Source organism: Nanorana parkeri, unplaced genomic scaffold, assembly GCF_000935625.1.
Source record: "Nanorana parkeri isolate BGI_ZX_2015 unplaced genomic scaffold, ASM93562v1 scaffold1170, whole genome shotgun sequence".
Taxonomy (NCBI): Eukaryota; Metazoa; Chordata; class Amphibia; order Anura; family Dicroglossidae; genus Nanorana; species Nanorana parkeri.
Genome location: NW_017307438.1, coordinates 300,410 through 313,719, shown reverse-complemented (window position 1 = coordinate 313,719; position 13,310 = coordinate 300,410). Strand labels below are relative to the sequence as shown.

Sequence of the window (13,310 nt, the reverse complement as noted above, 5' to 3'; positions counted from 1 at the left end):
GAGAGAGGTGTGAGAGAGGTGAGAGAGAGAGAGGTGTGATAGAGCGAGATAGGGGGGATAGGAGAGAGAGAGGGGGGGATGAGAGAGGTGTGTCAGAGAGAGAGAGAGAGAGGTGAGAGAGAGGGGAGGATGAGAGAGAGAGGGGAGAGAGAGAGGTGTGAGAGGTGAGAGAGAGGTGAGAGAAAGGGGGGATGAGAGAGAGAGAGGGGAGAGAGAGAGGAGAGAGAGAGAGAGAGAGAGAGAGAGAGAGAGAGAGAGAGAGAGAGAGAGAGAGAGAGAGAGAGAGAGAGAGAGAGAGAGAGAGAGAGAGAGAGAGAGAGAGAGAGAGAGAGAGAGAGAGAGAGAGAGAGAGAGAGAGAGAGAGAGAGAGAGAGAGAGAGAGAGAGAGAGAGAGAGAGAGAGAGAGAGAGAGAGAGAGAGAGAGAGAGAGAGAGAGAGAGAGAGAGAGAGAGAGAGAGAGAGAGAGAGAGAGAGAGAGAGAGAGAGAGAGAGAGAGAGAGAGAGAGAGAGAGAGAGAGAGAGAGAGAGAGAGAGAGAGAGAGAGAGAGAGAGAGAGAGAGAGAGAGAGAGAGAGAGAGAGAGAGAGAGAGAGAGAGAGAGAGAGAGAGAGAGAGAGAGAGAGAGAGAGAGAGAGAGAGAGAGAGAGAGAGAGAGAGAGAGAGAGAGAGAGAGAGAGAGAGAGAGAGAGAGAGAGAGAGAGAGAGAGAGAGAGAGAGAGAGAGAGAGAGAGAGAGAGAGAGAGAGAGAGAGAGAGAGAGAGAGAGAGAGAGAGAGAGAGAGAGAGAGAGAGAGAGAGAGAGAGAGAGAGAGAGAGAGAGAGAGAGAGAGAGAGAGAGAGAGAGAGAGAGAGAGAGAGAGAGAGAGAGAGAGAGAGAGAGAGAGAGAGAGAGAGAGAGAGAGAGAGAGAGAGAGAGAGAGAGAGAGAGAGAGAGAGAGAGAGAGAGAGAGAGAGAGAGAGAGAGAGAGAGAGAGAGAGAGAGAGAGAGAGAGAGAGAGAGAGAGAGAGAGAGAGAGAGAGAGAGAGAGAGAGAGAGAGAGAGAGAGAGAGAGAGAGAGAGAGAGAGAGAGAGAGAGAGAGAGAGAGAGAGAGAGAGAGAGAGAGAGAGAGAGAGAGAGAGAGAGAGAGAGAGAGAGAGAGAGAGAGAGAGAGAGAGAGAGAGAGAGAGAGAGAGAGAGAGAGAGAGAGAGAGAGAGAGAGAGAGAGAGAGAGAGAGAGAGAGAGAGAGAGAGAGAGAGAGAGAGAGAGAGAGAGAGAGAGAGAGAGAGAGAGAGAGAGAGAGAGAGAGAGAGAGAGAGAGAGAGAGAGAGAGAGAGAGAGAGAGAGAGAGAGAGAGAGAGAGAGAGAGAGAGAGAGAGAGAGAGAGAGAGAGAGAGAGAGAGAGAGAGAGAGAGAGAGAGAGAGAGAGAGAGAGAGAGAGAGAGAGAGAGAGAGAGAGAGAGAGAGAGAGAGAGAGAGAGAGAGAGAGAGAGAGAGAGAGAGAGAGAGAGAGAGAGAGAGAGAGAGAGAGAGAGAGAGAGAGAGAGAGAGAGAGAGAGAGAGAGAGAGAGAGAGAGAGAGAGAGAGAGAGAGAGAGAGAGAGAGAGAGAGAGAGAGAGAGAGAGAGAGAGAGAGAGAGAGAGAGAGAGAGAGAGAGAGAGAGAGAGAGAGAGAGAGAGAGAGAGAGAGAGAGAGAGAGAGAGAGAGAGAGAGAGAGAGAGAGAGAGAGAGAGAGAGAGAGAGAGAGAGAGAGAGAGAGAGAGAGAGAGAGAGAGAGAGAGAGAGAGAGAGAGAGAGAGAGAGAGAGAGAGAGAGAGAGAGAGAGAGAGAGAGAGAGAGAGAGAGAGAGAGAGAGAGAGAGAGAGAGAGAGAGAGAGAGAGAGAGAGAGAGAGAGAGAGAGAGAGAGAGAGAGAGAGAGAGAGAGAGAGAGAGAGAGAGAGAGAGAGAGAGAGAGAGAGAGAGAGAGAGAGAGAGAGAGAGAGAGAGAGAGAGAGAGAGAGAGAGAGAGAGAGAGAGAGAGAGAGAGAGAGAGAGAGAGAGAGAGAGAGAGAGAGAGAGAGAGAGAGAGAGAGAGAGAGAGAGAGAGAGAGAGAGAGAGAGAGAGAGAGAGAGAGAGAGAGAGAGAGAGAGAGAGAGAGAGAGAGAGAGAGAGAGAGAGAGAGAGAGAGAGAGAGAGAGAGAGAGAGAGAGAGAGAGAGAGAGAGAGAGAGAGAGAGAGAGAGAGAGAGAGAGAGAGAGAGAGAGAGAGAGAGAGAGAGAGAGAGAGAGAGAGAGAGAGAGAGAGAGAGAGAGAGAGAGAGAGAGAGAGAGAGAGAGAGAGAGAGAGAGAGAGAGAGAGAGAGAGAGAGAGAGAGAGAGAGAGAGAGAGAGAGAGAGAGAGAGAGAGAGAGAGAGAGAGAGAGAGAGAGAGAGAGAGAGAGAGAGAGAGAGAGAGAGAGAGAGAGAGAGAGAGAGAGAGAGAGAGAGAGAGAGAGAGAGAGAGAGAGAGAGAGAGAGAGAGAGAGAGAGAGAGAGAGAGAGAGAGAGAGAGAGAGAGAGAGAGAGAGAGAGAGAGAGAGAGAGAGAGAGAGAGAGAGAGAGAGAGAGAGAGAGAGAGAGAGAGAGAGAGAGAGAGAGAGAGAGAGAGAGAGAGAGAGAGAGAGAGAGAGAGAGAGAGAGAGAGAGAGAGAGAGAGAGAGAGAGAGAGAGAGAGAGAGAGAGAGAGAGAGAGAGAGAGAGAGAGAGAGAGAGAGAGAGAGAGAGAGAGAGAGAGAGAGAGAGAGAGAGAGAGAGAGAGAGAGAGAGAGAGAGAGAGAGAGAGAGAGAGAGAGAGAGAGAGAGAGAGAGAGAGAGAGAGAGAGAGAGAGAGAGAGAGAGAGAGAGAGAGAGAGAGAGAGAGAGAGAGAGAGAGAGAGAGAGAGAGAGAGAGAGAGAGAGAGAGAGAGAGAGAGAGAGAGAGAGAGAGGTGAGAGCGCAAGAGAGGTGTGTGAGAGAGAGGGGGGGATGAGAGAGGTGTGTGAGAGAGAGGTGTGAGAGAGGTGAGAGAGAGAGAGGTGTGAGAGAGAGGTGTGAGAGAGGTGTGTGAGAGAGAGGTGTGAGAGAGGTGAGAGAGAGAGAGGTGTGATAGAGCGAGATAGGGGGGATAGGAGAGAGAGAGGGGGGGATGAGAGAGGTGTGTCAGAGAGAGAGAGAGAGAGGTGAGAGAGAGGGGAGGATGAGAGAGAGAGGGGAGAGAGAGAGGAGTGAGAGGTGAGAGAGAGGTGAGAGAAAGGGGGGATGAGAGAGAGAGAGGGGAGAGAGAGGTGAGAGCACAAGAGACGTGTGTGAGAGAGAGGTGTGATAGAGCGAGATAGGGGGGATAGGAGAGAGAGAGAGGTGAGAGAGAGGGGGATGAGAGAGAGGGGGATGAGAGAGAGGGGGATGAGAGAGAGGGGGATGAGAGAGAGGGAGGTGTGAGAGAGAGAGGAGATAGATGATAGACAGATATAATAATGATAGATAGAGCGAGAGAGAGCGGTGTGAGAGAGAGATAAACAGACAGACAGACAGACAATGTTATTCCCGTGTACTATGACACTGATATATGTTGCTGATACAAGGACGAGCTAAACTAATGACAAATACAATGAAGGTCTTTCTTTAAATTTTTTATATTTTTTTATCTTTATTTAAAAAAAACCTATAAAAAGTATAAATATTTTGTTAAAATGTACAAAAAAAAAAGAACAAAAAACCCCACAAAATAATTGTCTGCGGCTTCCTCTGGAGTGCAATAAAAAGACGAATGAAGTTTGATTGATCATAAGATCTCCGTACATTGTAATCAGTTGTTTGTTCCCGAGAGCCGCAGATAATTACAATGTATCCGTTTCTGTTTCCAATGTAACAATCCCTCGTATGGCCGGGATCTCAGCTATGCCTCACACACAGACGGATGTACAGAGGGTGACGGGTAACATGGCACAGTCTCCCGCGCACTCACCTTGCTGTTCCGTATGAAGCCCCGCCCGCTGAGCTGCGGGGGCAGCGGTGTCCCGGGCTGGGAGTTGCTTTGGATGGGCAGCTGGGCATTGCTCTGGTTGATGGGCAGGGAGCCGGGAGGAGGCGAAGTTGGGGTGAGCGTGCCGGAGGCCCTCTCGTTGGAGCCCTCCGAGCCCTTCTCCACCATGTTTTCCGATTCGTTGGCGGCCAGACGCCTCCGCACAGCGGGGGAGTTGCTGGGCGTGCTGCGGGGGGTGAAACTGCCAGTGCTGTGAAGAGACAAAGAGGCCAAATATTAATTCTCACGTTCCAACACTCTACCGACCTGAAACAGGTTTAAAAGGGAACGTTCATAGGTCAGCATTCATTTTTTGGGGCGGTTCTCTACTATCACTGGGGACACCAATGGCAAATTAGAACCTCAGGGGCCGGTGGTGGGTGGAACCGCTGTATTTTTATGGCCCTCTTAGGAAAGGTTAAATAAGTGCAGTAAAAATAAATAAATAAATAAAAGGAAAACGAAACACTATGCGAACATTAAATGATAAAAAAGGCCAAAAATAAAACAGAAAGGAGACCAAAAAAGAAAAAATCCAAAAATAAATTACAATGAAGATTTTTTTTTAAATGTTACCTAAAAAGCGACATTACATGAAGAATAAATGTAAATTAAAACATACACTCTTAATAAAATAATAATCACAGCACATCAAGAAACAAAAAAAGGAAAAAAAAAAGAGCACTAAATGTAAAACAAAATTCAAAATGTATCCAAAAATCTGTAGGGGCCACACTGCTCACCTACAGCACATAGGGGCCACACTGTGCACTTACAGCACATAGGGGCCACACTGTGCACCTACAGCACATAGGAGCCCCACTGCTCACCTGCAGCACATAGGGGCCACACTGCTCACCTACAGCACATAGGGGCCACAGTGTGCACCTACAGCACGTAGGAGCCACAGTGCTCAACCTAAAGCGCATAGGAGCCACACTGCTCACCTACAGCACACATAGGGGCCACACTGCAGCACATAGGGACCACATTGCTCACCTACAGCACATAGGGGCCACACTGCTCACCTACAGCACATAGGGGCCACACACACTGCTCACCTACAGCACATAGGGGCAACACTGCTCACCTACAGCACATAGGGGCCACACTGCAGCACATAGGGACCACATTGCTCACCTACAGCACATCGGAGCCACTCTGCTCACCTGCAGCACATAGAGGCCACACTGCTCACCTACAGCACATCGAAGCCACAGTGCTCAACCTAAAGCACATAGGGGCCACACTGCTCACCTACAGCACATCGAAGCCACAGTGCTCAACCTAAAGCACATAGGGGCCACACTGCTCACCTACAGCACATCGAAGCCACAGTGCTCAACCTAAAGCACATAGGGGCCACACTGCTCACCTACAGCACATAGGAGCCACACTGCTCACCTGCAGCACATCGGAGCCACAGTGCTCAACCTAAAGCGCATAGGGGCCACACTGCTCACCTAAAGCACATAGGGGCCACACTGCTCACCTACAGTACATATGGGCCACAATGCTCACCTACAGCTCATAGGGGCCACACTGCTCACCTACAGCACATAAGAGCCACATTGTTAACCTACCTTCACACACCTAAGCGGAGCTCTGTCTTGATTGCCTCCCCGGCCAGTATAAGGGCCCCGTCTGGCCCGCAGCCTCCGGCAGGACTGAGCCCATTGTGTGTCCCCGGCCCGGAGGGCCCCCTCGTTACCACCCTCCGAATAATTAGCACCGTCTGCTGTTTACTCGTCGCCTTCTCAGCTGCGTCCTAATAGGATGACAGACGTCCCTCTTCCTCCCGTGTCACGCCGCCCCCACTTTATGTCATCACAGTTCCCATTGTGTGAATGATTGACACCAGCTCACTGGTCGGGCCCTGCGGGGGGCCCGGTGGGCACAGCTGTGACTCGCACACACACCGGGATGGATGATCGAAGTGTCACTGAGCGACTTTCTCTCCCTCCAATCAGGACTTTCCACCCGCAAAGAGAGAAAGAGACGCCGGGGCCGGAAATGTGCGGAACATGGAAAATAAAACCCCAAACATCACATGGGGGCCCGCTCATCACATGGGGGGCCGCTCGTCGCATGGGGGTCCGCTCGTCGCATGGGGGCCCGCTTGGGCCAGCTGATCACATGGGGGCCAGCTGATCACATGGGGGCCCTCTCATCACATGGGGGCCCTCTCATCACATGGGGGGCCGCTCATCACATGGGGGTCCGCTCATCACATGAGGGCCAGCTGATCACATGGGGGCCAGCTGATCACATGGGGGCCCTCTCATCACATGGGGGCCCTCTCATCACATGGGGGGCCGCTCATCACATGGGGGTCCGCTCATCACATGAGGGCCAGCTGATCACATGGGGGCCAGCTGATCACATGGGGGCCCTCTCATCACATGGGGGCCCTCTCATCACATGGGGGGCCGCTCATCACATGGGGGTCCGCTCATCACATGAGGGCCAGCTGATCACATGGGGGCCAGCTGATCACATGGGGGCCCTCTCATCACATGGGGGCCCTCTCATCACATGGGGGGCCGCTCATCACATGGGGGTCCGCTCATCACATGAGGGCCAGCTGATCACATGGGGGCCAGCTGATCACATGGGGGCCCTCTCATCACATGGGGGTCCGCTCATCACATGGGGGGCCGCTCATCACATGGGGGCCAGCTTATCACATGGGGGCCCGCTCATCACATGGGGGCCCGCTCATCACATGGGGGCTGCATTTAATTTCTTCACTGATGCCTTTTATTGCTCCTGGTGATCCTGCCCAGTAACTCACTTCCTGTGCCGGGTGACAACGCTCTCCTTACCATATCAGATAGGACTACAGAACCCCACCACTCTCTTGCTCTATATAACAGAGTGGGGGGGTGTCCTGTAGTCCTGAGAACCTGAGTACAATGTCATTGATGAAAGCCACCACAGAGCGCACAGGAAGTGATCAGCTTACCGGATTTCTGGCAGGATCAACAGGCAATTACACAGATACAGTAAAACTCTATCAATCGTAAGAGACCCATAGAGGGCAAATTCTAACCAAATTAAATTCTCATGGCATGTGAACGCACATTACAGCGGCGGCGGCGGCTCCCTGCACAGGACGCGGCGTTCACATCATCTGTCAGCGGTGGAGGTTACGGTGACACGGCGAGGAGATGAATTGAGCTACAACAAGGCAATACCTGGCTACTTATTAACAGCCCGGCTGCATTTTATCTCCCCGCTGACAGCTGCTGGTGAAAGGATTACAGAGGAGGACATGGGATCCCAGAACGATGCACATCGCAGGTCACCCGTCCTTAAATGTGGCGGCTGCATTCGTTTTCTCCTGGTGGCCCTGCCGGAAACTCACTTCCTGTCCTCGGGTGACAACGCTCGCCGCACCGTATCTATGGAGGAGCAGCGTTGTCACCCTGGGACTGAACGCTCCCTTTTTCGTCTCCGTAACGCAAGTCGGAGGGGTTTTGCAGTCCAGGGAGACAGCTGGGAACAATGTAACCGATCAGAGTGCAGGAAAGGAAGTTGGGAGCTCAGAAGCTGACGCACGTGAGCGCCGCGAATAGTTACATTGTAAAAAAAAACATTTCTGCAAATGTTACAAAAATAACAAAATCTGCTGCAAAGAAACACTTCTGTAGTCTCGTGCGGGCTCTTTAACCCCCGGTGACCCCCCCAGACGCAGCTCTCATCCCCATGCTGGTGTGTGCGGCAGGTGTTGGAGCAGCTGCACCCCCCCCCATGCACAGTGACAGATGGTCTTAAAGGGAAAGTGTCAGCTGCTTCTGACAGCCAGCCCAGCGCTGCCCCCGGTGGCCACACAAGGTAATGCGTCTGCATTGAAAGATGAGACTACAGGCGAAGATCCCATCGTTCCATCCCAGCTTCAATCGCGTTTATAGACTCAGAGTGAACGCGCATGCACCGCAGCAGCAAATTTCCGTGCACTGGCAGCCAATTATTTTCAAGGGACTCCATTGATGGGCAGCAAAAATGTAATGGCCAATCAGTGAGGAGCGGGGTACATATTGGAAGTGGCGTCATTTTCATACAATACCTAATAAAGTTTCTCCGACGGAGAGGTCGCCAGAGTCCTCATATACCACGAAGAGTATACAGGAGAGTCCTCTACAGGAAGCCCCCCTTCGACGTGTCACCGGCAGCTGAGAAAACCATCAGCTCCACCTGTCCCCGCCGACCCAACAGACTTAAAGGGGGACTTCGATGTGGTTTCCCTCTATGGTTCCTCCCCTCCCCCCCTGCTGATGCCGAGCCTCCACAATAGAAAGACCTGAAGTCCAATGAATGAAAGGGGCGGGGTCAAGGATAGCCAGGCTGGGGAGGACAGACTAGATGATGCTGGGTGTCCTCCAGCCAGGAAAGGAGGCGGGCTCTATCTGACTTGCTGCAGGAAATGAGGCAGGCTCTATGTGACTTGCTGCAGGAAATGAGGCGGGCTCTATCTGACTTGCTGCAGGAAATGAGGCGGGCTCTCTCTGACTTGCTGCAGGAAATGAGGCGGGCTCTCTCTGACTTGCTGCAGGAAATGAGGCGGGCTCTATGTGACTTGCTGCAGGAAATGAGGCGGGCTCTATCTGACTTGCTGCAGGAAATGAGGCGGGCTCTATCTGACTTGCTGCAGGAAATGAGGCGGAGCTCTCTCTGACTTGCTGCAGGAAATGAGGCGGGCTCTATGTGACTTGCTGCAGGAAATGAGGCGGGCTCTCTCTGACTTGCTGCAGGAAATGAGGCGGGCTCTCTCTGACTTGCTGCAGGAAGTGAGGCGGGCTCTATCTGACTTGCTGCAGGAAATGAGGCGGAGCTCTCTCTGACTTGCTGCAGGAAAGGAGGCGGGCTCTATCTGACTTGCTGCAGGAAATGAGGCGGGCTCTATCTGACTTGCTGCAGGAAATGAGGCGGGCTCTATCTGACTTGCTGCAGGAAATGAGGCGGGCTCTATCTGACTTGCTGCAGGAAATGAGGCGGGCTCTATCTGACTTGCTGCAGGAAATGAGGCGGGCTCTATCTGACTTGCTGCAGGAAATGAGGCGGGCTCTCTCTGACTTGCTGCAGCTTCTGATGCACATTGTGAGGAGCTCCCAGTGTGCAGTGACCTCAGAGGAAGCCATTTCAGTCCAGGAGAGGAGCCGCTACAACTGTGAAGACTGACGGGGAGGTCAGAGTTCAGCTCTGAAGTTCATTGGTTGGTTGATGGTGAGTGACGCGTTTGGCGGGACGGTTCACGCGCGGGACTGAGAGATGTCACAGAAGAGTTACCGGAAAATTCCTCTGAGATTTCTTTATCTGAATGTCTGTCTCACCCACTGCGCCCACTCACTGCACCACTGGAGGACTCAGTATTAGATCACATGGGTGGGGGGCACAGGGACAAGGAGGACCATAGGACACAGAGGGCCAGAAAGGGGACAGATGGCCAATAAGGGACACAGAGGGCAATAATGGACACGGAGGACCATAAGAGATATGGAGGACCATAAGGGACACAGAGGAGTATAAGGGACACGGAGGAGTATAAGGGACACAGAGGCAAATAAGGGACACTGAGGACCATAAGGGACACGGAGGAGAATATAGGAGACAGAGGACCATAAGGGACACGGAGGACCATAAGAGATATGGAGGAGAATAAGGGACACGGAGGAGAATAAGGGACACGGAGGAGAATAAGGGACACAGAGGAAAATAAGGGACACAGAGGACCATAAGGGACACGGAGGAGAATATAGGAGACAGAGGACCATAAGGGACACGGAGGACAATATGGGACACAGAGGACTATAAGAGATATGGAGGACAATAAGGGACACGGAGGACCATAAGGGACACGGTGGACCATAAGGGACACGGAGGAGAATATGGGAGACAGAGGACTATAAGAGATATGGAGGGACACGGAGTATTATAAGAGATATGGAGGACCATAAGGGACACTGAGGACAATAAGGGACACGGAGGAGTATAAGGGACACGGAGGACCATAAGGGACACAGAGGAGTATAAGGGACACGGAGGAGTATAAGGGACAAAGAGGACAATAAGGGACACGGAGGAGTATAAAGGGACAGTGAGGACCATAAGGGACATAGAAGGTCATAAGAGACACGGAGAACCATACGGGACACTGAAGACTAAAGGGACACTAAGGACTATAAAGGGACACGGAGAACCATAAGGGACACGGAGGAGTATAAGGGACACAGAGGAGTATAAGGGACACGTAGGATTATAAGACATATGGAGGACCATAAGGGACACGGAGGAGTATAAGGGACACGGAGGACTATAAGAGATATGGAGGACCATAAGGGACAGTGAGGACCATAAGGGACATGGAGGAGTATAAGGGACACGGAGGACCATAAGGGACATGGAGGAGTATAAGGGACACGGAGGACCATAAGGGACACGGAGGAGTATAAGGGACACGTAGGAGTATAAGGGACACGTAGGATTATAAGACATATGGAGGACCATAAGGGACACGGAGGAGTATAAGGGACACATAGGACTATAAGAGATATGGAGGACCATAAGGGACACGGAGGACTATAAAGGGACAGTGAAGACTAAGGCTGGGTTCACACCTAGGCGTATTACGCATGCACATCTGCGCGATTCGCGGTAAAAAAATCGCGCCACCGTTGCGCGATTCCGAAGGATGCTTGGCTGAATCCCAATGGAAAACACCCTACAAAACGGCCCAAAGAAGCTCCTGTACCTTTTCAGGCGTAGGCCGTTTTGTAGGGCGTTCAGACGGGCGGAAATACGGCAAGGTGTGAACCAGACCCGTAGAAAACAATGCGATTTTCATGGTTGTACGTTTTGTAGAGCGTTCATAGAGCGTTGAACGCCCGACAAAACGGAAAGGTGTGAACGGGGCCTAAAGGGACACTAAGGACTATAAAGGGACACGGAGAACCATAAGGGACACGGAGGAGTATAAGGGACACAGAGGAGTATAAGGGACACGTAGGATTATAAGACATATGGAGGACCATAAGGGACACGGAGGAGTATAAGGGACACGGAGGACTATAAGAGATATGGAGGACCATAAGGGACAGTGAGGACCATAAGGGACATGGAGGAGTATAAGGGACACGGAGGACCATAAGGGACACGGAGGAGTATAAGGGACACGGAGGACCATAAGGGACACGGAGGAGTATAAGGGACACGTAGGAGTATAAGGGACACGTAGGATTATAAGACATATGGAGGACCATAAGGGACACGGAGGAGTATAAGGGACACATAGGACTATAAGAGATATGGAGGACCATAAGGGACACGGAGGACTATAAAGGGACAGTGAAGACTAAGGCTGGGTTCACACCTAGGCGTATTACGCATGCACATCTGCGCGATTCGCGGTAAAAAAATCGCGCCACCGTTGCGCGATTCCGAAGGATGCTTGGCTGAATCCCAATGGAAAACACCCTACAAAACGGCCCAAAGAAGCTCCTGTACCTTTTCAGGCGTAGGCCGTTTTGTAGGGCGTTCAGACGGGCGGAAATACGGCAAGGTGTGAACCAGACCCGTAGAAAACAATGCGATTTTCATGGTTGTACGTTTTGTAGAGCGTTCATAGAGCGTTGAACGCCCGACAAAACGGAAAGGTGTGAACGGGGCCTAAAGGGACACTAAGGACTATAAAGGGACACAGGGGACCATAAAGAACACTGAGGACCATAAGGGACATGGAGGACCATAAGGGGCACCATAAGGGACTGGAGTCAAAGTGTCCATAACCGTCCTTATTGACACATATACACCATGTCACAAAGCAGACAACGTTTCGGGGGCCACTCTGGGGCCCTTCCTCAGGCTCAGTCTGACACATATGAATAAACAATAAATAAAATGAAAGATTGGTGACATTTCTCGGGCGTGTTTCTGCTTCACAAGTCGCCGGCAGCCGGGTTCTGAAGCAGGAGCTTCATTCCGGGTTGAGGAGTCTCCAGGATAACGTTCACTTTGTCCCCGTGGGGACCTCACAGACGTATCTATATATAAAAATAGGAGCTGGGACAACAAGCAGCAGGAAGCAGAGGCCCCTGGCGCGTTTCACTTCAGACTTGTTTGAAGAGTGGACCGTTTGATTAAACAAATATAGACGGAGGCCGCTCCGGACTGGATGGGAACTGAACGTCCCCGGGGGGGGGGGGGTCAGGAACAGCTCAGTACAGATCCCTCCACCACAACCGGGACAATATTATCATTACAGTGCAGATCTCAGTACCTATGCAGGCCGGTATGAATCATGCCCGGGCTGTGACCATGCCAACAGTCAGCTGCAGGCAGCAGCAGCAGCATTTCCTCAGTCTCCTCCGCTCAGAGATGGTACGGTCAGATGGTAACGTGTATGGTGACCCTAACTCTCATATCACATCCTATACACGGCCCTCGCCTGCAGTCCGGAGGTGGGCCGGATACAGCGTGATCTGAAGCGTACAGTCATGTAAAACAGAAGCGCAAGCGGAGCTTCTTGTGGCGACCCGTCTCTATAAATAGCGCTCCGCGGTTAAAGAGCCCCCGGGGTACACTTTGCATATTTCATTTGCTTTGCAAACATGCCAAAGTCATTCTCTCGAATGTTTAGAGAGCTCCCCCCGGGGAGCGGAGATACAGAGTCCAGAACAGAAGCGCCACGTTGTAATATTTGAGTACAGATGGGAGTTTGTGCCAAAGGGTTGACAAAAATAGGTAAGACATCCCCCGAAAATAAGACCTAGTGTCTTTTTTCGTGAAAAAAAAAAAATAAGACACTGTCTTATTTTCGGGGAAACACGGTATGCACACACGGTATTTATATATTAGATTACATTTTTTTAATCTTATTGTTACCATTCAGCCTTGATGAATTGGGGGTGGGGGACAGACCTTGAAACGCGTTGGACTTTCTAAACACTTCGATTTTGGAACAAGCTCTTTGGAAGGGGTTAACATGTTAAAGCGTATGGGAGTTTGACCCAATCGGTCCATCTCAGCAATACTCGTCACAGATAAGGGCTCAGGTGTCACATAGCCCTCATCACTGTGTCGATGTCAGTGAGTAGAAGGTCTTGACCAGTGGCGTAACTACCGACATAGGGGAGATGGGGGCCCCGGGGCTGTGCAGGGTTTATGGTGGGCTGTGCAGGGTCTCAGGTGGGCTGTGCAGGGTCTATGGTGGGCTGTGCAGGGTCTATGGCAGGAGCAGAGCCAAAGAGAAGGAGACAGAGACGGCGCAGGCATGGGAATGTGTTTTGGAGGTAGGTACTTTTTTTTGTAGGTGGTGG

At 51.5% G+C, this 13,310-nt stretch overlaps 1 protein-coding gene across 1 annotated transcript in view; it reads right to left on the bottom strand.

Annotated features, from left to right (window-relative positions):
• GRAMD1A (GRAM domain containing 1A) overlaps nucleotides 1-13,310 on the bottom strand; it is an 89,945-nt gene that overhangs the window by 35,449 nt on the left and 41,186 nt on the right. The window contains 1 exon segment of the mRNA XM_018568316.1: nucleotides 3,940-4,207. Within this exon segment, the coding sequence (XP_018423818.1) occupies nucleotides 3,940-4,207 (268 nt within the window).